Below are 22,576 nucleotides of genomic sequence, written 5' to 3' on the forward strand. Positions count from 1 at the left end.
GTACTCAATGCTGCCATAAGAATCATTTGGTCACAGACAAATTAAACTTCCATTGTATGCCATTTGGCTTTCCACTACTGTTCAGCACTTAAAAACATAGAAGTTGAATGTTTTCTTTAAATTAATATACTAACTTGCCTTGCATATTCAAATAAGGAACAGATTAAGATCTTTTTAATAGAAGTATTTATTTTTGTGTATTATGAACCAAAAGACCAAGTCAGCTCTAAGACTAATTCAGATCACCTAGAGGTTTCAAGATAACATGTTCCATAACAATATTCTCTTCCCCATGCCAAACTAACTTCTGTGTGCGTGCTAAGTCAGACTTTGAAGTTTTGCTCTACTTAATTAAAAAACATTATTCCACAGTAATAAAAGAAAACCCTATTACATCTAGTGTTTCAGTAACTGGCTTGTAGCATGTATGTATTATTGTATCGAGTATCCCTTACTGATGCAAAGAAAATACGTTCTCAAATACCAACAGCAAGATTTAACTGTGTTTTCTGTCTGAGCTTCTCTTCAAAAGACCATTATTATGCAGATACAATAGCAAGTCTATACGTGCAAGCAGTTGCTAAAGGGCATTCAAAAGGAGAATTAGAACATTTTAAGCCCCTTCCAATCAGTGCCAGCAGCTGAACAAACCAGAACCCTGACACCCCCGGAGGCTCCCTCCCAGCACATTTCCACTGAGCTACTCTGCTTCACTTAATAATCTTCCCTATCAGGTAACATTCATTCTGAACAATTATTGCCTCTTATTTCTCTGTCAAAGGTGATACAACCTCTGAATACTGCAAAGGTCAGTCCTCTCACTGAGCACTTGTTCTTAGCCAAAGGTAATTTCTTTTCTTTTTTTTTTTTGAGGTGAGTTTCTGATGCAGCCAAAAAAAAAAAAAAAAAAAATCAATCCAAGTTTTGCTTACCTTTCGAATTAGAAACAGAATAACAATTGCTTGAAAACTTTGTCCTGACAGGATTACTATCTGGTTCTACAGATTAGATCTGTAAACATATTTTGCAGGCATTTTAATGAAGAGCTGTAATATTTTCCCAGAAAGCTTTTTCAAGTAATTTTTGTTCCCTCTCAAATCTGAGATTTAGAAGTACATCTTTTAGTCTTTCTGTATCAAGTACTTAGTAGCCTAATTTTGCAAGTGCTGGTCCCATGCCTATCAGTGGTTTTCCAGCTAAACAAAACTTCTGCAGGTTTTATCAAAAACAAACAAGAAAACCCCAAACTTCTATGAATTCCAAACAGCTGCATCTCACATCAAAGGGTTTATACGTTTCCTTTATTTTCAAAAGACTCTTGGCAAAGAAAATGCACCATACCTTTCAATCAGATTTTTCTTAGCAACCTCCAATGGAAATTAATGCTGCCTAATAATCTTCTAAGGGATTATTCCTACCATACAGAATATTAGTACTATATTAACTGAAGAACAGAGTGGCTATTTCAAACTACAACAATAGTTATGTTGCACCTAAAGAACATATTTAATACTCTTGCATATGAATGGTCCAAGAATTTACACTAAAACTAAGTCAGACAAATAAAAGGCTGAAACATGAAGAAGCTTTTTTTTTTTTAGTAAGCACTTCCTAAAGTAGCCCAGCACACTCCAACAGATCACAGCTATCCAGAAGAGCACACAACTGAAAATACTAGAAATTTTAAACAGATTCACAGATACTCCCCTCCTCGTGCCACCCAATTTAATTCACAGGTATTAAAGGTAAAAATATGTTAGACTGTGTACTTCCGTATCTTTTTTGTCATTTTTTCCCTTCCATGAAACCAAATTTTTCTGAAGTGCTGAAAACCTTGGCACAATGAACACGGAACTTTAAGCTCTATACAAAACATGAACTATGCAGACCTCTTTTTGTATTCCCTGCCCCATATTAACATAAAAGATACTTAGCAGTGGGAAAAAAAGTAATATTTTGTCAATCTCAGAGACAAAATTATACATTTGAGATTAAACATTTATGATTGGACAGATTGGGTTTTTTATTCTTTTCAACAAAGGAAAAACTACAAATGGTTGCCATGGAAGGCTTTCAAGACGTGTCTGGATGAATCTCCAGCAGCGTTATGTGACATAACAGCCAACATTACTTTGAGTGGGAGATTGGACTAGAGATTTCCTGAGACTCCCTTCCACTTGAACCATCCAATGACCCTATGAAAAAAGGCACATGTACATTCAAATTCTGCACAAATCCTTCTGAAACAATACCTACCACCTGCAAGGAATACAAAATTTCAAAGTTAGTAGGATAGATACAATGAGGTCAACTTCCATTAAGTGAGAATATCATTTCATCATCGTGTGTTGGTATCTTATGAAGGAACTAGAAATGATCAAGGATGACACTACAGTAACCTTGTCTAAATTCTGACAATTATACTTATGACTTTTCAGCCCCCCACGAAAGCATAAACTATAGCATTTTGCATCAAATTACTCATTATAATCTTTTTATTAGCTGTGAACCAGGTTTTCCTAAAAACAGTCTCTCTGTATACTAGAAACAAAACTATAATAGAAAAATATTTATCTTGGGGATTTGTATGTTTGAATTCAGATATATGTAAGTAAAGACAATGCTAAGCAGTACTGCAGTCCTACTATAAACACACACTCTTCGAGTCTCATATAAAGTGAAAATAAGTCATATCCATTGCAAAATCTCTATGTAGCAAGATTACAACATCCTTTTCCTTGGAAGTAGTCTCCTCCATTAATTTACTGCCTTAATTTCTCTAAGAGCACTATTTCCAAAACCAGTGTTGACTCATCTAATGAAGCACTACCAGGATGAGATAAGGAGTCATTAAGTCCAAGGGCAGAGAAAATGCAGTAGCCTGTAACACTTTACAGAATGAAGACTTTGATGCCACAGGAAGATACAGTCTGCTTCCTACAACCTGTCTAATTCCACTGGCTTCCCAGGAATTGAATTTAACATGATTAAAATGATTAAAAGAGAAAAGAAGTGAAATACAGTGATTTATCGAAACCTCCACATTAACTAGTATCATGATTTCAAGATACATATCTTACTTAGGCTAAGCATTGTTCTCTTTACAGTACTACTTTTTCAGGTTTTAAAAGCTGCTTCCAAAAATAAAACCTGTCAGTAAAACACCATCACAATTTCCATCATTGTCATATCCCAATGTATTTCACGCCAAAACAATTCAAGTAGTAAATAAATACAACAGCTACACATACAGAGCATATCTTGCCAAATTACCATTCACTGCTACTAATTATGACAAAAACACATCTGAGATATCTTTATGAGAGGGACATCTGAACGCTTCATCTTAAATAGAATGATAGAGTTAATTGCTGAGGAATCTCCACAATTCTGTTAAAAAAATAGCGTCTCTCATTAAATTAGACCAAGTCTTGAGCCACATCACCATTTGCTGAGCCTCTGTCCAACATGCCTTAGTTTTTGGCAATGCATCTAATCCTCCTCTGTTTGCAGAGAAATTCATCTATGAGTTTGGCAAGAAAAGAGGTATTTCAGAATGAATGCCAGAAGGTAATTTATAGAACATCCAGTTCTCATGCCCTAACAAACAAGTTGTGTTACACTGCCTCCCAGTGCACAGCATCTGCCTGAAGCTCAAATGAAATGGGTTGAAGAATCCATTTTAGACATGGAACTACCAGCAGTTCCCAAAGGAATTACAACTATCTTAGAGGTTGTTCACAAAAGCACTTAAGTTGTTTTTAAAAAAATTCTGTACAGAACATAATATTGAACTGTAGGATACAGAAACTGCAATAGCAGAAAAAAAAAAAACAGGCAAGTTCATATGGATTACTTTTTTTATTGATTACTTGCTCAACATCTTGAATAAGGCAGTCTTGGGACAATCCAGGACTTCTAAATCACTGATAATAAGTAACTGACAAAACCCAAGAATTTTGCAGATAAAATTTCTCTAGGAAAAGGAAGAAGCACTTTTATATTTTATATATAAGGTGACTCAAATGAAAGCATTTCAAAGTCAAAATTAAACATAAGTACCTATTAATCTCTGTGGGCCTCAAATCATGTTCTGAAACGTTAGTACTTATTCAATACTCCAATGCCGACCATTCAACACCTTAGTAAACATAATTTCATAACTGTGTAAGTCAATGTACCAAATTGTTCATATCTTCCTCAATTTTTTAATCAGTACAAACATATGAACACTGATGTTCAGGATTTATAACAGTCTAACACAGACAGTTAGTAAAGAGGTTTACATTCAATGTAATCACCATTTCCAGTTCTTTCACAGACCATGAATGCACAGCATTGCAAAACAGATTTTAAAAAACAGCATCAATTAACAAAACCTACAGCTGAATTTTACTGGGAGAAAGACACAGGTGCACTTTCTAAGATTTTTAAGACTAGCATTATTCTTGCTGGGTCTTAAAAAAGCAATAGAGTCGTTAAGCTGAAGCTTAGCTAAGTCAAATTTGAGGCAGTTCACTTATGAGAAACTAAAAGCAAGTGAATAAGTGGAAAATTAGTGAAGCAAACAAGCTTGATTTGCTCCTTTGGACTCCACGGAAGAACAACGAAAATACAAATTACAATCTAACCCCGAAAACATGTTGCTTACAAAAATGGTATCACAAGTCAAGCTTTTAAGAATGATTAGCCAAATGTCTGTAATTCAGCTTTAGAGATGCAGGTAATTGATCCCATTTGTTTAGGGGAACTAATTAACTGAAAAAAAACCAGCTTCACAAATGGAAGGGAAGAAGGGGAAACTTACAGCGGTTGGATCCTTCAAGTGGAGCTGAGTTGCTGTCACTTGTTTGAAACCACCAGGATAACTAGAAAAACAGAACAAACATACAAGCTGAATTCTACATGCTCAAGCACAACAACTAACACAGGTATCACTACATCTTGAACAACAGTGTAATGGTATTAGAAGCCCTCAAAAAAGGAAGTTGTTCTCATGAGGCCAAAACCTGTATTTTATTTGAAAGATTCTATCCTGTCAACTATCCAAGTTTGACACCATTTGTAATTTCTTATTCACTTGAGTATTAAAAAGCCTGTGCTTCACAAGCAGATGGATATACCTTTAAAACTGCTTATTAAATATACCACAACAGCTACAGAGTACAATGGGAGTAAGATATGCAAAACCTGGAAATATTTCCTGACGATCAAGACTCAAAACTAGTCTGTGGATGACATACAAGACATCCATACTGAGTAGTATTTATTATTTCTTACTATTTTAAATAAACCTTAGCAAGACTTGGCATATCTACAGTTGTAAAATTTTACTTTTATTGCAATGGATCCATTTGTCTAAAGTCTATGGGATATGTTGAAACTGCACTAATTCAGATTTATACATAAGCTTTAAATGAATGATAGAGTGAAGTAAGAAATTACATAGAAGTCAGGTAAAGCTGGGTTTCATTTTGATTTAACTACATTATTAGGTATCAGCCTAAGTGAAATGAAAATAAGCCCAGCATCAGTAAGGCCTTCCCAAGGGTACATGGAATTAAGTATTAGTTTTAACTGTACAATTCTTAGGCAAGTGCTTCAACTTACACATCAGTTTTACTGAAAATTTTAAGAAGTCATAGGGGGAGTGGAGAAAAAAAATCACACATTTATTTCCATCAACTCTGAACAAGAATTTCTCAGCAATTCAGCAAAGAAATTTCAGGATTGCAACATTAGCACCAGCAAAATTAGCTTTTTCAACACGATTTATACATCTCCCAAATGGATACATTTTGACACTTAGAGATTATTATTTATAGTAGTATCATTGTATAAAATAGGAGCACTGATGGGATCACTGCCACACTGTCTGTAATTGATTATTGTGCTCCCATCTGTAAACAAGTTATGTCTGCCAGAATAATATATTGTACACTACTGTATGCAATAATGTAGTGTATATCAGTACATCTTGAGAGCATTTCATTTTTTACTAGTTTTTCCAATTTTTTCATCATCTAATTAATTTTATTTGTATTTATATATAAAATAAATATGTAGTGTCAATAGAAATATCTTATTACACACTAAACAGAATAGTCCAGATCATTGTGTCCAGAGGTTCATACAAGACACAACCTGGTTCACCAAATCTGTTTACTTATTCAGTTGTTCTAACTACTTTTGAGTTAGATGATGTCCCTAACAACAATACACTGTGGATAAAAAAAGGAAAGAAAAGGAAAAAAAGGAAGAAAAAGGTTTGCATCATTTTAAACATTGTAATACATGCAATCTAAACCAAAAACCCCCCAAAACCATAAGTAGGAATTCCCTTTTGAACCAATATGCTATAAAAAGACTTTCATTATCAAGAAAATATGACATTGAATTTATCACAAGCTCATTTGATTATATACTATAAATCTTACCCAGTGTGTGAAGAATATACTTTCTGCTCCCACTTGTTACCAGAGAAGGCAATATGTCTGGTATTTATTATGACAACATGATCTCCACAGTCATCTACAAGGTTTAGAAATAAGTGGAAAATATTAAAGACAACCATAGGGGAAATCAACCAAAATAACAACTATTATGTGTGTGATACATATGTAGTAGCACATAAACACACATTTCATAAAGCTGAAATTTAAAGATCTGAGCTTTTTGAGTCACACTATCCAAATCAGCAACTAAATACCAACCTTAATTACAATATTTTTTAGTACTGTCAGGTTAGAAGGCAGGCGAGAAGTAAAATACCACCAGAATACATAATTAAATCATTGCAATTATTTAGCTAAGATCTGGAAATGTGGCTTACAGGCAAGCGTATTATTCTACTCAACACATTATGCTGCATATGCACCTATATTTAAAAAAAAAAAAGACAGGGAAAAAAAAGGTTAGTTCCAAATGATGCAAAATATTTATTTTATTTCATAAAAACAGTACCTATGTTTACTGAAGGACTGAACATTTTGGGTAAGTAAAATAATTCTATTAAATAATTACACTTTAGGTCTAAATATATAAAAGAAAAAAAAATTTAGTGTTGGGAGCAGGGGGAGGGAGGAGGGAGAAAAGCCCTAAAAAATCCTCCAATAGCTCTGTTGGGAAAACTCCCACATTTTCATCAATCAAACAGAAGTGAATGTTACAGCACATACACATGTTTAGACTTATATATCAGCAACTTTAACATCAAAAGTTTTTTAAGTGCAAAGTCTATAATCTATCACCCTGCCTGAAAGAGTTATTTTACTAGATCTTCTATACTAATAAAGTGCTAATAAACCCCAAACTATCTCAAAAATATCACAGAAATATGAGAAAAGAGTAGTTTTTCATTTCAGAAATAATGATCTTGAACAGCTATATAACCCATAACCACACATTCAATCAGCTGGAAAACTATTTGTCCAGAGGTCACTCTCACTTCCATCACCATATTAGAACACAAATATTTGAAGAGACTCACTTGATTAAAACATTTTTGAGTAGATAACAAAGCAGCTGTACAAAGCAGGGCTTAAATTGAGCATGTATTTTTTTATAGCAGCACATAATTAATCAATGCAAGTTTCACATCTTATTTAAGTTTTTTTACAATTTTTTAATCTTGTGTTCTTTTAATGCAATTTAAACATCTTCACTGACAGTCCAGCTCTAAAAATACTGTGTGTCTACATAAATATCAGGGAACGGGCATTTTTTGGTTTTTTTTGTTGGGAAGATGACAGAATAAGCTCATCTAAAGAAATTTCTGTCAACGGTTTTCCACTTGCATGAACACCAAATTAACAATCTGGATACCAAATTAAAAACAAAACAACAAAAACATCCCTACAATGTTATTCTGTCTAAGGAATTTTTATTTCAAAGACACTAAAAGATTTGTTAGTTCATTAAAAAAAAAAGTGTTAAGTACATCAACCACGAATTTTTGCATACTTTGCTCTCATAGGGAATATCAAATGTCTCAGTAGTAGTTACCTCTCAATGTCAATCTCGTGTGTAATGCGAATTTAGTACTGATTTATAGAATACTTCAAACCAAATACAGTTACCCTTGAAATGACTTTCCAGGACTTTATAACTTCATGGACATAGAAGTGTCAAAGATCTTTCCCAGAGAAAAATCAAAACCTTCCTCTCAGCATCTGCTTTGTTTTTCAGACAGCCTTAAGTCTCCAGTGACATCTTGTGGATACCACAAAATTTGCAACAGCAGAACTCTGGTATTTAAAACATTTTTAGACAACTACAAATCCTACCTTCTATTATGAAACAGTTCAAGTATAATTTTAGTATGTACATTTCACATGCATGAACAAACTTCAAGGTTTCCTTTATGTTTCAGTAATGTCTCTTGAAAAATCTGCATGGGTGTTAAAGGAAACACTGGACCAGCAGTATGAGGGATCAACCTTTTACTATTTATAAAACACTTATTCCTGTGAGACAGGCACTACGGTACTACAAGTAATGAACAATAGCACAGATACATTGTTACTGCTGAATCTTCTAACTTGTAGAAAAGTAACATGATTGTTTTATTTAAACAAGAAAGTATCTTTCAACAATGATTATGTCTCCCATAGTCATTGTTGAAAGGTTCCAGCCTGATCATCACAGGACGTCTAAGACAGGAAGGGGCCTCTGAAGGTCATGTCATCAGATCGCCCTGCTAAAAGCAGGGCATTTTTTTAAAATCTCCAAGGATGGAGACTCCACAACCTCCTGGACAACCACTTCCAGTCATTCTCACAAATATGTTTCCTGATGTTCAGGGGGAACCTTCTGTGTTTCAGATTGTGCCCACTACTTAATGAAGACAGAACTTTTCTGTACCTTATTCAGAATGAAGAAGCACTCCAAGACTGTGGTGCTGTGTGCATACTGAAAGGTAGCATTCAGAAAATCTAACCAAGAATTGCATCAATGTTTCATTATGTGCACTGTGAATTAAATCTCTACATCTGAAATCAATGCAGTGAAACATATTTTGATGTTTTTAAAATAATGAAAGCACAACCCACTGTAATTCAGCTACTTAAACTATAAATTCATAACATGCTTGATATGCATTGGTAAAGAAACAACATAAAGTTGTAGAGGGGTATGATGAAAAAAGATGAGAAAGAAAACTAATTAATTTATAATTTACAAGCAAAGGAAAAATGTAATCTTTTATATCAGGCTTGATTTTAAAACTGAAATTGGAATAATCATACAAGTGAAAGAGCAAATTTGCTTCCAACCACTGCAACACTCACTTAGTGCATGATAAATAGGTTTATGTTTGCCTTCAAGTCTCATTACAGTCGCAGCTGCTAATTTTCCTGGGGGCTGCATCTTCGCATCCAGGAGGTACCAGGCTCTGCCAAAAGTGGCCCATTGCTGAAGAAAAAGAGAGGCAGTACTTAAAACAGTAAAAGCTCACGATATCACAACCCAGCTTCTTTAATTAAATCAACGCTTCTTTTACACTCAAAAATACTGGAAGAAATTAATTCCCATCGACATCCCCTTAAAATAACCTTTAAAGGGACGGCGCACCACGATACAGAACGATGTACATGCGTAACACCACTGAAAGGCTACAGGCCCTGAGGATTTTGTTTCAAAAATGCAGATCTCCTGCTGGAAGCACCCATTATCGCTATTCGAACTGCAACATCGCTGCAGGATATTTAATGCCCAACGTCCCCGTCCCGCCCGGTGAAGGGCACAGCTCCCCCAGGCAGCTCCCGGGCCGCGCACAGCCCCGGCCGCTGCGGGGATCTCTGTCCCTCGGACGTGCCGCACACGGCGGCTCCTGCCAGGGGAACCCTCAGCACCGACACTGGGGCCTGCTGACCCGCTCCCTCACGGCCCCGGGTTCCGAAAGCCCCGGCTCACCTGGGCGGCCTTGGTGTAACTCGCCATCTCGCCCCGCGCCGAGGGCCGGGAGCGCCGGGGCCGCCGCGCCCGCGGGAAGCGGAAGCGCTGCCCTGCGAGGGGCGGCGCCCGGGCGGCAGCGCGGGACCTTCGGAGCGGCCCCGGCCCCGGCCCTGCTCCTGCCCCGGTCCCCGCCCGGCCATGGACCGCTACGTGCTGCTCCTGAGCTGGGGGGAGCGCAGGGCCGCGGGCGGGCCCGGACCAGGTACGGCCGCGGGGTCGGGGCCGGGGCCGCGGGGCCCGGCCGGGCGGACCCTCCTGGATCCTGCCTCCTTGAACCCCTCCTGGATCCTGCCTCCTTGAACCCCTCCTGGATCCTGCCTCCTTGAACCCCTCCTGGATCCTGCCTCCTTGAACCCCTCCTGGATTCTGCCTCCTTGAACCCCTCCTGGATTCTGCCTTCCTGAATGCCCCCTGGATCCTGCCTCTTAAACTGCTCCTGGATCCTGTCTCCTTGAACCCTTCTAGGTCCTGTCCCCTTAAACCCATCCTGGATCCTGCTTCCTTGAACCCCCTCCGGATCCCGCCTCCTACACTCCTCCTGTATCCTGCTTGCTTAAACCCCGCGTTGGTTTCTTGGTGACTTTAACCTGCAGAAACTTCGACGCTGCCATGTAACTCCGTCGTGCGATTCATGAGCAGGACTTTAATGAGAATTTTGCAAAATTTGCCTTTTTAAAACTCCTGTAAATCTGCAGTTGATGGTTCTCTTTAAAAAAAATAATCAGACATAACTTCTAATATTACACCAAACTTTATGCTGTATTTCCAGGAAAGTAAGATTTAACTTCCATAATTCAGTAATTTAAAAGAAAAAACTTTTTTTTTTTTCCAGCTGGAACTGCTGCAGATATGTATCAGTTCCTGAAAGAAAGCTGTAACACATCTATAAACACAGATGTGAGCGCATTCCCAGGTAAATATAGCAATGGACAGTAAGGTGAGCATTACCGGGGATTGACCTAGGCACAGCTTATGATCGAGGGGAAACAAGTCAGAAATGAAAGTAAATCCAAATACAGTGGTGTGGGACTGCTCCTGCTGTTCCTTTTTCTGTGGAGAATTGATGACAATTCAGCAACTAAGGTATTAGGAGATTAGATAGACTGGACATGAGAAATTAAAGGGAAAGGTTTTGAAAAGTTGACAAATTTCATTCCAGTTGAACAAGGAAAAGTAGAAAAGGGCTTGTTTCTCAAGTCGGTGGGAAGCATGATATTTTCATTGCTCCTATAATCTAATTTTTTCAGTGGAAGCAATATTTGTCTGTTGGGTAACAATTCGGAATCTTAATCCATGAGTATTTATTAAGTCATTTTATAATCTTAAAGTAGATTTCTTAAGATCTGCTTTAGTACTTTGATGGGCCAGATGTGATAAGTGATAAATATCACCTTGCAGGTTTTGTTCTGTTTTGTTTAATAAATGCTTTCTTAGTTCTTTACTTGTTTTGGATATCTATTGTTGAGCTGTTAAAAGCTTGTCACAGTTGTCGTATTATTGGGATTCGTGTGGGGAAACCATTATAAGCTCTTAAAATTCATGGAGATGGGAACACTGAGCTGTTTTCAACTTCTGTGCTTTTATTGCATAGAAATGTTGAGAATATCTCATTTTGTGAACTCTCTGAACCATATTTATGAAAGGTGTGATTTAGTTCAGGTATGATACAGATCCTGCAAATAGAAAGCATTATTACCCAGAAGAGAGAAGAGGTAAAAGTTTTTCTTTCTTATTAAAAGTCAGAAGGTCAGTGATAGTTAAGACACTTGCTGAAACACTTATCTACATCGTAATATGTTTAGAACTTAATTACAATGCCAAAGGGAAGTAGAACTCAAGTCATTGTGGCACATTAAATGACTTATAGAGAATCTTTCAACAGAGATGTTCATTATAATAGGAAGAATAGATTGTAGTGGATCTATTATTTTAAATAATTGCTGTATCTCTTTGCAGCATGTTCAGTGGCTGGTATTCCAGGTGCAAAGAAATGGTATTTTGCAAGTCATGTTATATGTGGTTATTATCAGGTAAGATACACTTTTTTTTCAGAATATAAGTTCCCTAACTGTCTGCCTATCTGTAGAGCAAGTTAAAACTCTGATGTTCAAAATTCTTTTTGCTTAATAACGTCTTTTTGTTTGGTTAGTATTGCAGTTCTGATTGGGAGGAGGTAAATGTTGACACACAGAAAACTGAAGACTCTCTCCAAACAAGCATTGATGAATACCTGGGAGCCATACAAAACTTGGAGGAAGATGACAATAACAGTCGGGAGTCACTGTCTCTGACTGAGTATGCATATTAATATTTTAATTGCAAGTGTAGTGATCTGACATTTAACAGTAATAACCCAAGGGAATCAAGAAAATTTAACAAGTGAAAGTAACTACCAAAGCAACAGTTAACTATGCTAACTAGTAATCCCTTACTACTACTGAAAATAATTCTATTTTGTTTAACATAGCTTTAATTTTTTTAGTTACAGATGATTTTTATAGGGTAACTGAACAGTTTCCTAACAGCTGACATTTGTATATACAGAAAAAAATTACTTGCTAATCCATCTTGAATCCTACTTCCAGTTTTACTGCAGATTATTTTGATGTCATTAGGCTTACTTCTGCCTCAGTAAAAGAGGAGATAAGTATTTCTCATTGCCTAGGTATATGTTTGTGCAGAGTTTTAAAGATGTGAGATACTTACATCAGGTAGTCCTTGTTAGTTGTACCTTTTGGTTTCTAAATGATTTTGTTTATATTTTGTTTCTAACCATGTTGCTCTTCATTTTCAGTATCTATGATGAAGCTGCTGAAAGTCTGCATCAGTTAGCTGATAAACTGCCTGCCCCAGGTAATCTCTCTTTAAAAAGCAATCTCATTGGAGGTTATCTTCTTAGTTATTACTCTAAAAACTCGTGTGGTAAAATCATAGTCAAATTAAAAAATTCAGAGGATATTAGTTTGTTAGCTGAATTACCTTAATGCAGCTCTTGCAGGTAGTTAAAGAACTGAGCATGGTTGGCATTGCAAATCAACTTATGGACTAGTTTGCTTGTTTCTTTGGAAGGCTGTATGTCAGTAGAGCTTAAGGTGGATATTGATATAATTAATTTTTCCACCTAACATGACGTCGAAGTCGTAATAGTAGTAAGCACCACAAAACTCAACAGGAAGTTTTTTATGAAAATAAAGGAAGATGTTGACATCAAGCTTACATCTAAGTTGCCAGCTGACTGCTTGTGGGTGGGAGTCAAGAAGCTGAGAAGGAAAATATATCAGAACTATTGATTTAGATTTTACAAACTGGAGATAAGTATCACCTTGCAGGTTAGGGTTACGTAATGTTGCAGTGGTTGATTTGGGATAGCAAAGGAATGTAGGAAGAACGACAATCATAGAATCATTAAGGTTGGAAAAGACCTCTAGGATCATCGAGTCCAACCTTTGACCAAACACCTTGTCAACTAAACCATGGCACTAAGAGCCACGTCCAGTCTTTCCTTAAGCACCTCCAGGAATGGTGACTTCACCACCTCCCTGGACAGTCCATTTCAATATCTAATCACCTTTTCTGTGAAGAAATTCTTCCCAATGTCCAACTTAAACCTCCCCTGGTGCAGCTTAAGACTATGTCCTCTTGTCCTATCACTAATTGCCTGGGAGAAGAGTCCAAGCACCTCCTGGCTACAACCACCTGAAAGGAGGTTGTCTCACCAGACAGTGAGAATGTCTCCCCTGAGCCTCCTCCAGGCTAAAGAACCCCAGCTCCCTCAGCTGCTCCTTGTAGGACTTGTGCTGCAGACCCTTCAGCAGCTTCATTGCCCATCTCTGGATTTGCTCCAGCACCTGAATGTCCTTCCTGAACTGAGGAAGGACAGAGTTGGACACAGGATTCGATGTGTGGCCTCTCAGTGCTATGAGAAAGTATATCTAGAGATTAAATCTAGATTATTAAATCTAGAGATTAGAGTGTTAAAAGAAGGGAAATGAAGTAGCATAGTTGTATGGGAGACAACTCTCATCTGTCAGTGCTGAGTGAGAGAGGAGAAAGGTATAGAACCACTGTCACTGAGGGAATGGCAAAATGTTTTGTGTTCATTTAAGAGGAGCAGCAAGTGATGAGCTAAAAATGCATGGAAAGTGTTTTAGATCTCACTGAAGTTACTTGAAGCTGATATTTTAGCCCGTTTTAATGCAATCAGTGATAATCAGAACTTTTCTATCTTTAAATGATTGAATAATTTCCTGAATCATGGTACTTTGAGTCATATATAACTGTTTTTATAGGCAGAGCGATGGTTGATGTAATACTGCAGGTTGTTGAACGAGATGGACCCAAGTTGAAAGACTGCTTACCTGCTATTGGTGCCCTGAAACACCTGAGAGAATGGCACTCTGCACAGATCACTATTGCAGCAAATGATGCAAAAGGGTATGGCATTTGTTTCAGGGCTGTAAACAAGGTCACTCCTGTTTTGTGTTAGCATAGGTCAGTGGTTTTAAATCAAAACAGCATCTTGAATATTTTACGTATTTACTTTGAAAATATATAGATTAGTCTATTACTGTATGAGGGCAGGAATTACTCATGCTGATTTGTTGTAAATACATGCCCTAACCAGAGAGGCAGGCAAAAAAGCAAGTCCTCTGAACTTCTTGTTTTCTCTAGGAGGAAAAGGTTAAATTTTTTCTCTTCCCTATTGTCTTTAGTGTGCATACAGTGTTTTCAAGTTGTTGTACTATGCTACATAATAACTTGTATATTGATTTTAGTTTTCCAGGTTTTTTTTTAAATGAATCCATACCTCTGCTGATTTGACTTAAAATTTTACATTACTTTAATTATCTTTGGTATTACATTTCAGGGAGGAAGAATAGTGTCTGATTTGTCCCTTCTGAAAAAGGAGTATAAATGCTCAATTACTTCCTATATGCTTCTGAAGAATTTATTGTTCTGAAGAGTCACTGAGGCTATTAATTCAAGTTGAAATTCAGTCCAGTAGTTTCCTTACTGCCCTCCTCCAATTGACATAAAAAGGCCATGATAAATCACAGTAGTTTGGGGTTTTTTTCCCCCACACAGTGAATGATTGTGTGGATACTGAATAACTTGGCAAAGTTACCTCCACTTCCCTTCCCCTCCATGCCCAAAAGATTCAAGTTTGCTTTGTAGAATGTGTGGTTAAGCTTAATCCTAAATTAATAAAACTGTTGAAAATTAAAAAGTTGAATGTTCAGTCCTTGGATAGAATAAGCAATATACCTACTACATAGTACTCTCTGAGGTATATGGAGGATGATAAACTTACTGCAGGGACTTCCATGAGCATTTGATCTCAGTGCTCATTGGTATCATCCTGTGGAATCAGCTTTTGACTGAATAAATGCTTCTGCTGCCTTTTATGTCATCATGGCTGGGCTTCACAAACGAAGATTTAGGAAGGGTTCTATCCACGTTTGTTATAAGCACCCTGGTGGCTAATGAGGCCAATGCGAGATAGACATGTTCGATTGCAAAAGGCACAGCAGAAAGACTTTTTAGGTGGTATATTCAACATGGCACGATTCTTTCTGTGTTGTCTTTTCTCCTCGAGAGTGATCCTGCGTGTGTTCTCAAAGGAGACAGCAGTGTTATAGATGGTGTGTCTCCAGGCCTCCCGATTTGAGGCCAGAGTGGACCAGTTATGGTGATCAATATGACCAAGGCTGAGATATTGTTTCAGGGAGTCCTTGTATCTTCTCTTTGGGGCTCCTCTTTTGCAGCAGCCAGTGGCAAGTTCACCATAAAGCAAGATCTCAGAGAGGCGGTGGTCCTTCATCCTTGAGACATGCCCTGCCCAACGCAGCTGTGTTCTCAGCAACATGGCCTCAATACTTGTGACTACTGCTTGCTCTAGAACAGATGTATTGGTCACATAATCTGACCAGTGGATGTTTAGGATTGTACAGAGACAGCGTTGATGGAAGCGTTCTAGGAGTTGCAGGTGGTGGCGGTAGATGACCCATGATTCGGAACCATATAAGAGAGTAGACAGCACTATGGCTTTGTAAACACTCATCTTGGTACTTTTCTTCAAGTGTTTATTACACCAAACTCTTTTATGGAGTTTTCCAAAAGCACTATATGCCTTTGCTAACCTGTTGTCTATCTCTCCATCAATTTTACCATCCGAGGAGATGAGGCTACCTAGGTAATTAAACTGCTGGACTGATTTGAGCTCTGATTGGCCAATGGTGATGTGGGGGTGATGGGGGACTTCCTGAGGTGCAGGTTGATAGAGAACTTCTGTCTTCTTTAAACTGACTTCAGCCCAAAGAGCTCAGCAGCGTCTGCAAAGCAGGATGTTAAACGCTGCTGAGCTGCTTCTATGTGGGCAACAAGGGCGGCGTCTTCAGCATAAAGTAGCTCCCAGACAAGATGGTTTAAGGTCTTGGTGTGGGCCTTCAGCCGCCTTAGATTGAAAAGGCTTCCATCAGTACGGTATCGAATGTAGATACTGTCCTGATCATTGATATCTGCCATGGCCCTTTGGAGCATCAAGCTGAAAAAGACTGTGAATAGGGTTGGTGCAAAACGCAACCTTGTTTCACGCCATTGGTTATTAGAAAGGGCTCAGAAAGTGCATCACCATATCTGACTTGGCCGTGCTGATCCTCATGGAGTGAGATGATCATTTTAAGGAACTTGGGGGGACATCCTAAACGTTCCAAAATCTGCCATAGACCTTTTCTGCTCACAGTATCGAAAGCCTTGGTGAGATCAACAAAGGTTACATAGAGACCTTTATTCTGTTCCCTACACCACTCTTGCAGTTGTCTGAGAAACCTTTTATGTAAAATGAGGCCATTTGGGCATAGAGTATCTCTGGTGAAAGTTACCTCACTTATTCTTCCTGTTCTGCTGATGATGCTGATTTCAATTAGAAGACAGACTGCCACTAGAACCCACAGATACTGACTGTTCTCTCTCTTGTTGAATTTGGGTAATGCTTGTGCCGCAGTCTATTTACTCTGCTTAGAAGGTTAACTACAAACCATCTAGAGGGACCAGTGATAGCCCCAATGATGGCTACCTGACTTTGCTGCAGCTTCTAGCACCCAGCTTTACTATGGTCTGCCTGCAGCTTGCCATTGCCAGTCTTATTTGATTTCTGTCAAAGTTCTTTGCTGTCACCTTCATGGAACATGTGAACACCTTCCTTTACAGAGCCTGAATGAGAAATTCTGCAATATTTTTTACTTTGTGAAATACAAAGCTATATATGTCTGTCTTAACATACACAAGACCGTTCAGTGCTAAGAGGTGATAGGTAAATTCAGTCAAACTGCACTTCATGTTAATTTGTAATACTAAATTCAGTAAGATTAACTCCATATTTTTGCAGTAGCTGGCAAAAGATTGCAGACTATCTATCAGCAGACTTTGTGTCTTCAGATGATATCATGAATATTATTGATTTAAAGGAACTCTGGAGAGGAAAGATTCAGATATGGGAAAGAAAGGTAAAATAATTTTTTCAGCTGTGGTAATTTTTAAAGCATCTATGTTTCTCATTTAGAGTGTGTATTGTACAGTGCATTTTAAGCTTTAAGCCAGATTTGGTTTTGACAGTGTAATTCAAAGAACTAGTGTGCAATCTGTCTGGGTGGGTGGTGGAATAACTTGCTTTTTTAGCATGATGAAAGGATAAATGAGGTTAATGCATCAAGATTTGAACTTGAAATCCAGTTGCTCTCCTCTGAAATATTTGTTGAGACAACTTATTGTTCAAAAGTATATTGTTTTCTATCTATCACAAATAATTATTTTGTAATTGTAAGTCATTGTTGCAAGTGCACATCTCATGTTTCAGCAAAGACTGAAAACTTTGTGACTGTGAAAGGCATTGTTTACGTTTTCAGTATTAAGGTTTTGGATTTAGTACTTGGTTATCTAAGTGCAGTACTTTTACTTAGTTTTACAGATCTGATGGAAACAAATATAATACTAATTGTTAAAAATAATAATACATCTAACTGGCTGAAAAGAAATAATTTTTATCTCTTTTTTTGACACATTTATTGTCTTTCTTTCCCTCCAGTTTGGATCAGGAGTTGACTTTCCAGAATTTTGTATAAAAAGCACTTCAGCAAAGACATTCAGCACTGCACATTTAAGTTCTTGCCTTGCTGGTAAAAAAGAGCAGCAATCAAGGAATACTGATGCTTTGCCAGAAGCAAGTATTATTCTTGATCTTTCTTTTACTTTTAGAATTCATCTGTTTTACTTTCCTGAGAAAATTAGTAACTGGGGAAACTCTAGTCAGAACCGAAAGTTAAACATAAAAGTTTGGATTGGATAAGATTGAGGAATGCTTCTTTTGTTCATGTGTGTTATCAAAACAGGTCCTTAAAATTTCATCTGTTTTTCGTAGAAATACCATACCAAGATTTTTCCAAGTAGAAATTGAGACTTTATTCAATCTTAATACTCAAAATATCTAATTTATGAATTCTGTATTAATTTAACCTTTTCCACTTAATTTTAAAAGTTTGGGATTTTTTGGTTTTTTTTACACTGTTACTGTTTCATGTTTTCCACTGGAAGTAGACCGTTGATAGGAACTCCAGAATTGTATCTGTTGATGAAAACAAAAATGAGTGTTTATAAAAATTGGTATCAATTATGAATTTGTTATTTCATTGTTAAAATATATACATTTTGGATTGCATTTGTCTGTTCCTGGCAGAACTTATTTTTCTTTGGATAAGAGTTAGAACTCATTTGATGCACGTGGTTGACATTCTAGGAAGTAAGCTTTATTAAACAGAATTAAATACCCTCCTTGGTTTTTATATAATTATGTTTAATATAATATTGTGAATTGTTTTTCTATTCCTTTATATCTTTTATACCTCTTTCAGATGTTATCTGTAAGGGAAATGCCCCTAGCAAAACACTTGAGAAAGTTATACTGAGATAACATCATACATTGTGTTACAGGTTTTTTGATTTGATGTCTTTTCAGGTTTTTCATTACTATGGTCCTGCCCTAGAATTTTTACAGATGGTGTTGCTCTCTGATCTACCCTCCATTTTTATATCAGATCTGGAATTTGAACTGTATCCTTTTTTTAAGGATCTAAGCTACTACTGATAATTGTCTATAGCAGAAAAAAAACAATCAGAATCTACCTGTGCAAACAACAGAGAGATGGGGATTGCAAGGGCTCATTCCATTCTAGCCTGCCAAAATAGTCAGTGATTCTTCACCACTGGATTTTTTTAATTTTGAAATTTAAATTACTCTAACAATGACCAGATAGTGTTGATATTATCACACATATCATTTGTCTATTGATGTGCATGCTATTTGTGGGAAAAGAATAGAGAAATGTTTTTTTCTGTGTGAGTTTAAAAACCCTGAAGCCTTGCTAATTAATGAATGTAGCATGCTTCACAATATAGGATCATTTGCCCACAAATCATGTTTTTATTGTGCAGGGGCAAAATCTGTGGCAAGATGTAGCAGAGCAGTTTTCTTTTGTGTGTATGCTGCAGAGATCTCAAGGTTGGTTTTAAATGTATGTGCTTTGGGTACTAGTCTTGGGGAAACAACAGTAGCTTAGGATGTATAAGTCTTCCATGATTTTGAATCTATAAGTATCTGTGGTGAGTTTTGTATGTTTTATGATACCGTTGTATCAAAGTGCATAAAAACTTAAACACTTGCAGTCCTTCTTTGAACTTGATTTGCAAAATTGAGATGCAGTTTTTTGTGAAGATGAGGTTCCTTAAACTGTTCCATTCAGGAGCCTGTCAAGAACAAAGAAAACATCTACGCTGCTTTTGGACCAGATTTCTTTTCTCTCCGGGAAGGTGAAAACTTCTTTTTAATTACATATAGCAGAAAAATGGAAGTATGTGTATTGTCTATAAAAGATACAGGAATAATATTTTTAAACCTAGTCTCTGTGTAAACCTCTTCAACATTTAGCTCTAAAGCAAATAGAGCTTTTAAAGATGTTTTTCTCTTTACCTTAGCTAAGTTTTAATCTGCTAAAACACTTTGCAACTTTTAATCATATCCTGAGAGATAATTTCTGTGCTATCATAATTGAACTATTGATTTTTTTAGCAAAAGGCTAAAAAGGCACATGTGCAGCCTACAAAATATATCTAGCTACTCTGAAGTGGTAAGCTTTTTTATTTTACGTGTGCATATTCTGCTTTTACGTTCTGATTTTGGATAAAAAGGGTTCATGAAACATTTACAATCCTATTTTCCCCCTCCCTGCTTTGCCTTGGAATGATAGTGTGATTATTCATAGCCACAGTATTGTTTTGAAGATGTTTTTCCTGAATATCACCTTTACATAAAAGGTGATACATGTTTGTTTAGGGAAGTTTTTTAGTGTTTATAAAATAAATCTATGCCAATCAAAACAAAACCTGCAATGTTAAAATGCTGGTACAGTTATTCTTAATAACTTATGTTCTTTATTTGCTATGGAGATGGTATCCCATTATCAGACTGTATGTTTCATTTCAGTTTATTATTTAGGGGTTTAGTGACTTTTCTTCTCCCCTGCCTCTCCATTCTCCATTATACTTAACCAGAAAAGGAAAAGGTCCTTTTTCTAGTGCTGTACCAAAAATATCTTCTAGAATGGTTTTATATTGGTAAATATCCCAGGTAATTTTCATTTTACTTAAGGGTACTGAATATTTGGTCAAATATCTTTTACAGTCGAAGAGCTTGCATTTCCACTAGTTTTTTTAAAGTAGAAGCCAAAACAGTCAAAACACATTGTCACATTACTTTTTAGACTCTGCACATGATGAATTGAATGTATTTTGAAGATAACAGTTTCTCATAGGGATTTTTTTTTCAGTCTGCTGCTGGAAATATTGTGCATCTGTAGGCTTTTCTAATAACTGTAATAGCATTGTTTTATTGCTTGAGTATTCTAATACATGTGCATTTTTTTCTGTTAGTGCTTATTGACCTGGAATCTATATAGAGACATAAACATAGTCCAGTATCTGATTAATGGAGAAGGGTAATATGTAGGAAGGAAAAAAAATTGCTTTTCAAAGGAATGCAGAGTCACTGATGCCAGCTAATATCTGTGAATTCTGTTCTCATTCTGGATACTACTCTACAGCAGTGTTTGTAGCCAGAATACTGAAAGAATTGTAATAGGTAATAAATATCTTTTTATCTATAAAATAGAAATTCAGCGGTTAATGATCTCTCAACTGGACTAAGAAGTAAATAAAACTTTTGCAGCTTCTATGTCAAATGCTGTTCCATTTTGATTGATGTGAATTGACAGATGTGTTAAGATGTTTTTCATCAATTGAAGTACACTTGAAATAATTCCAAATCGATAGCTCAAGACTGAAATATAAAACAGGTTTCAGTAATATTGCATGTGTTGTACTTGCTCTCATTATTTAGGTGGGAGCTTTATTTACATTGCCATGTAATGTAAGCAGTGTAGTGATCCCATCTCCTGCCCAGCTGAGTACTAAGAAATGGAAGGAATATATGGCCAGGAAACCCAAGGTCATTACTGGTAGGTATATTTTGTTGTGGGTATATCTATTTGTGTACGTGTATATATATATGGTGAGATTTTCCTATACATTTGGGATTCTCTTTTTGTCTTCAATGAAATTAGGTCAGTGATTGTTGTATTCATTGACACAAAAGGGTTTAGTGAATGCAAGTTCAGCTATGCAAACTTTCAGGAAAAAATGGATAATAACATCATGACAAGCTTTGGGGAAAATGCATCTTCTTTAAACCATTTTTGTGTCCTGTCTCTCAGCTAAGATCCAGCTTTCACACACCTTTGTAAGGTGACTGTAAAATCCATGGGCATAGAGGTTTGCTTCTGCAGATGGAATTCCAGCCTGCTTCAGTTAGGTGCTTCCCTTCTCTTTTAAGACTGACTGTTTTTGTTGCCAGCTGGATAGCTTTTATAAACAAGTATGCAGATGAGGGTGGCTGGCAGACTGATATTATTTCACCTCTAGAGGTAGGAAAAAATTGAGAGGAATTAGGAAGAGTTGTATAACAGGGCAAAAAGCTTTATGGAATGGATACTGGAAGTATATAGATTTAAAATTATCTCTGCATGTTTGGAGGTGGTAGAGAGGGTGTGAGATACACAGATATATATATATACACACACACACATATATATGTACATATATATGTGTGTATATATATATATGTATATACATATGCAGCAGCAGTATTTATGTTTATTGGAGAGATACTACTGATGCAGTCAAATGAGTGCGAGATCCCCAATGTCTGCAAGATCTCTGTCCTGTGTTCCAGTGGAAGGGTTTTGTACAAATATTAACTATAATATGATCAGTAACATACAGTAGGTTCTTTATTAGGCCTCTTGAATAAAATTTAGAATAGGAGGAGAAACATGACCATTTAAACGTGTTTGCTTATTTAGTTGAAAAGTGTTGATTTTTTTTAGTGGCTGCTACTAATCTGACCATACTAAGATTTGTTAATCCTTAGTGTCTTTGATCTGTGGGAAGGTGTAATTCTTGGAATTGGTAGTTCTCAAATGCTAAGATTAAAGTCAAAAATAAAAACTTACCTGTG

At 36.7% G+C, this 22,576-nt stretch overlaps 2 protein-coding genes across 5 annotated transcripts in view; one reads left to right on the plus strand and one right to left on the minus strand.

The window, feature by feature from the left end:
* Window positions 1–10,031, minus strand: part of MRPL13 (mitochondrial ribosomal protein L13) — a 30,460-nt gene extending 20,429 nt beyond the window's left edge. For both annotated transcript variants that reach the window (XM_051778518.1, XM_051778519.1), the window contains exons 1-4: window positions 9,913–10,031; window positions 9,288–9,411; window positions 6,438–6,531; window positions 4,808–4,868 (exon numbers count right to left, since the gene is read on the minus strand). In XM_051778518.1, the coding sequence (XP_051634478.1) occupies window positions 4,808–4,868; window positions 6,438–6,531; window positions 9,288–9,411; window positions 9,913–9,939 (306 nt within the window). In that variant the 5' untranslated portion in view covers window positions 9,940–10,031. The remainder of the gene's footprint in view (window positions 1–4,807; window positions 4,869–6,437; window positions 6,532–9,287; window positions 9,412–9,912) is intronic.
* Window positions 10,020–22,576, plus strand: part of MTBP (MDM2 binding protein) — a 29,504-nt gene continuing 16,947 nt past the window's right edge. For 2 of the 3 annotated variants that reach the window (XM_051778465.1, XM_051778467.1), the window contains exons 1-11: window positions 10,020–10,156; window positions 10,787–10,867; window positions 11,911–11,984; window positions 12,104–12,249; window positions 12,749–12,807; window positions 14,244–14,388; window positions 17,342–17,459; window positions 18,038–18,172; window positions 18,965–19,059; window positions 19,749–19,815; window positions 21,401–21,518. In XM_051778465.1, the coding sequence (XP_051634425.1) occupies window positions 10,093–10,156; window positions 10,787–10,867; window positions 11,911–11,984; window positions 12,104–12,249; window positions 12,749–12,807; window positions 14,244–14,388; window positions 17,342–17,459; window positions 18,038–18,172; window positions 18,965–19,059; window positions 19,749–19,815; window positions 21,401–21,518 (1,102 nt within the window). In that variant the 5' untranslated portion in view covers window positions 10,020–10,092. The remainder of the gene's footprint in view (window positions 10,157–10,786; window positions 10,868–11,910; window positions 11,985–12,103; window positions 12,250–12,748; window positions 12,808–14,243; window positions 14,389–17,341; window positions 17,460–18,037; window positions 18,173–18,964; window positions 19,060–19,748; window positions 19,816–21,400; window positions 21,519–22,576) is intronic. The other variant, XM_051778466.1, reaches the window with a different exon arrangement.

Source organism: Manacus candei, unplaced genomic scaffold (genome assembly GCF_025592945.1).
Source record: "Manacus candei isolate 608988 ecotype Guabito, Panama unplaced genomic scaffold, ASM2559294v1 h1tg000013l, whole genome shotgun sequence".
NCBI classification, from domain to species: domain Eukaryota; kingdom Metazoa; phylum Chordata; class Aves; order Passeriformes; family Pipridae; genus Manacus; species Manacus candei.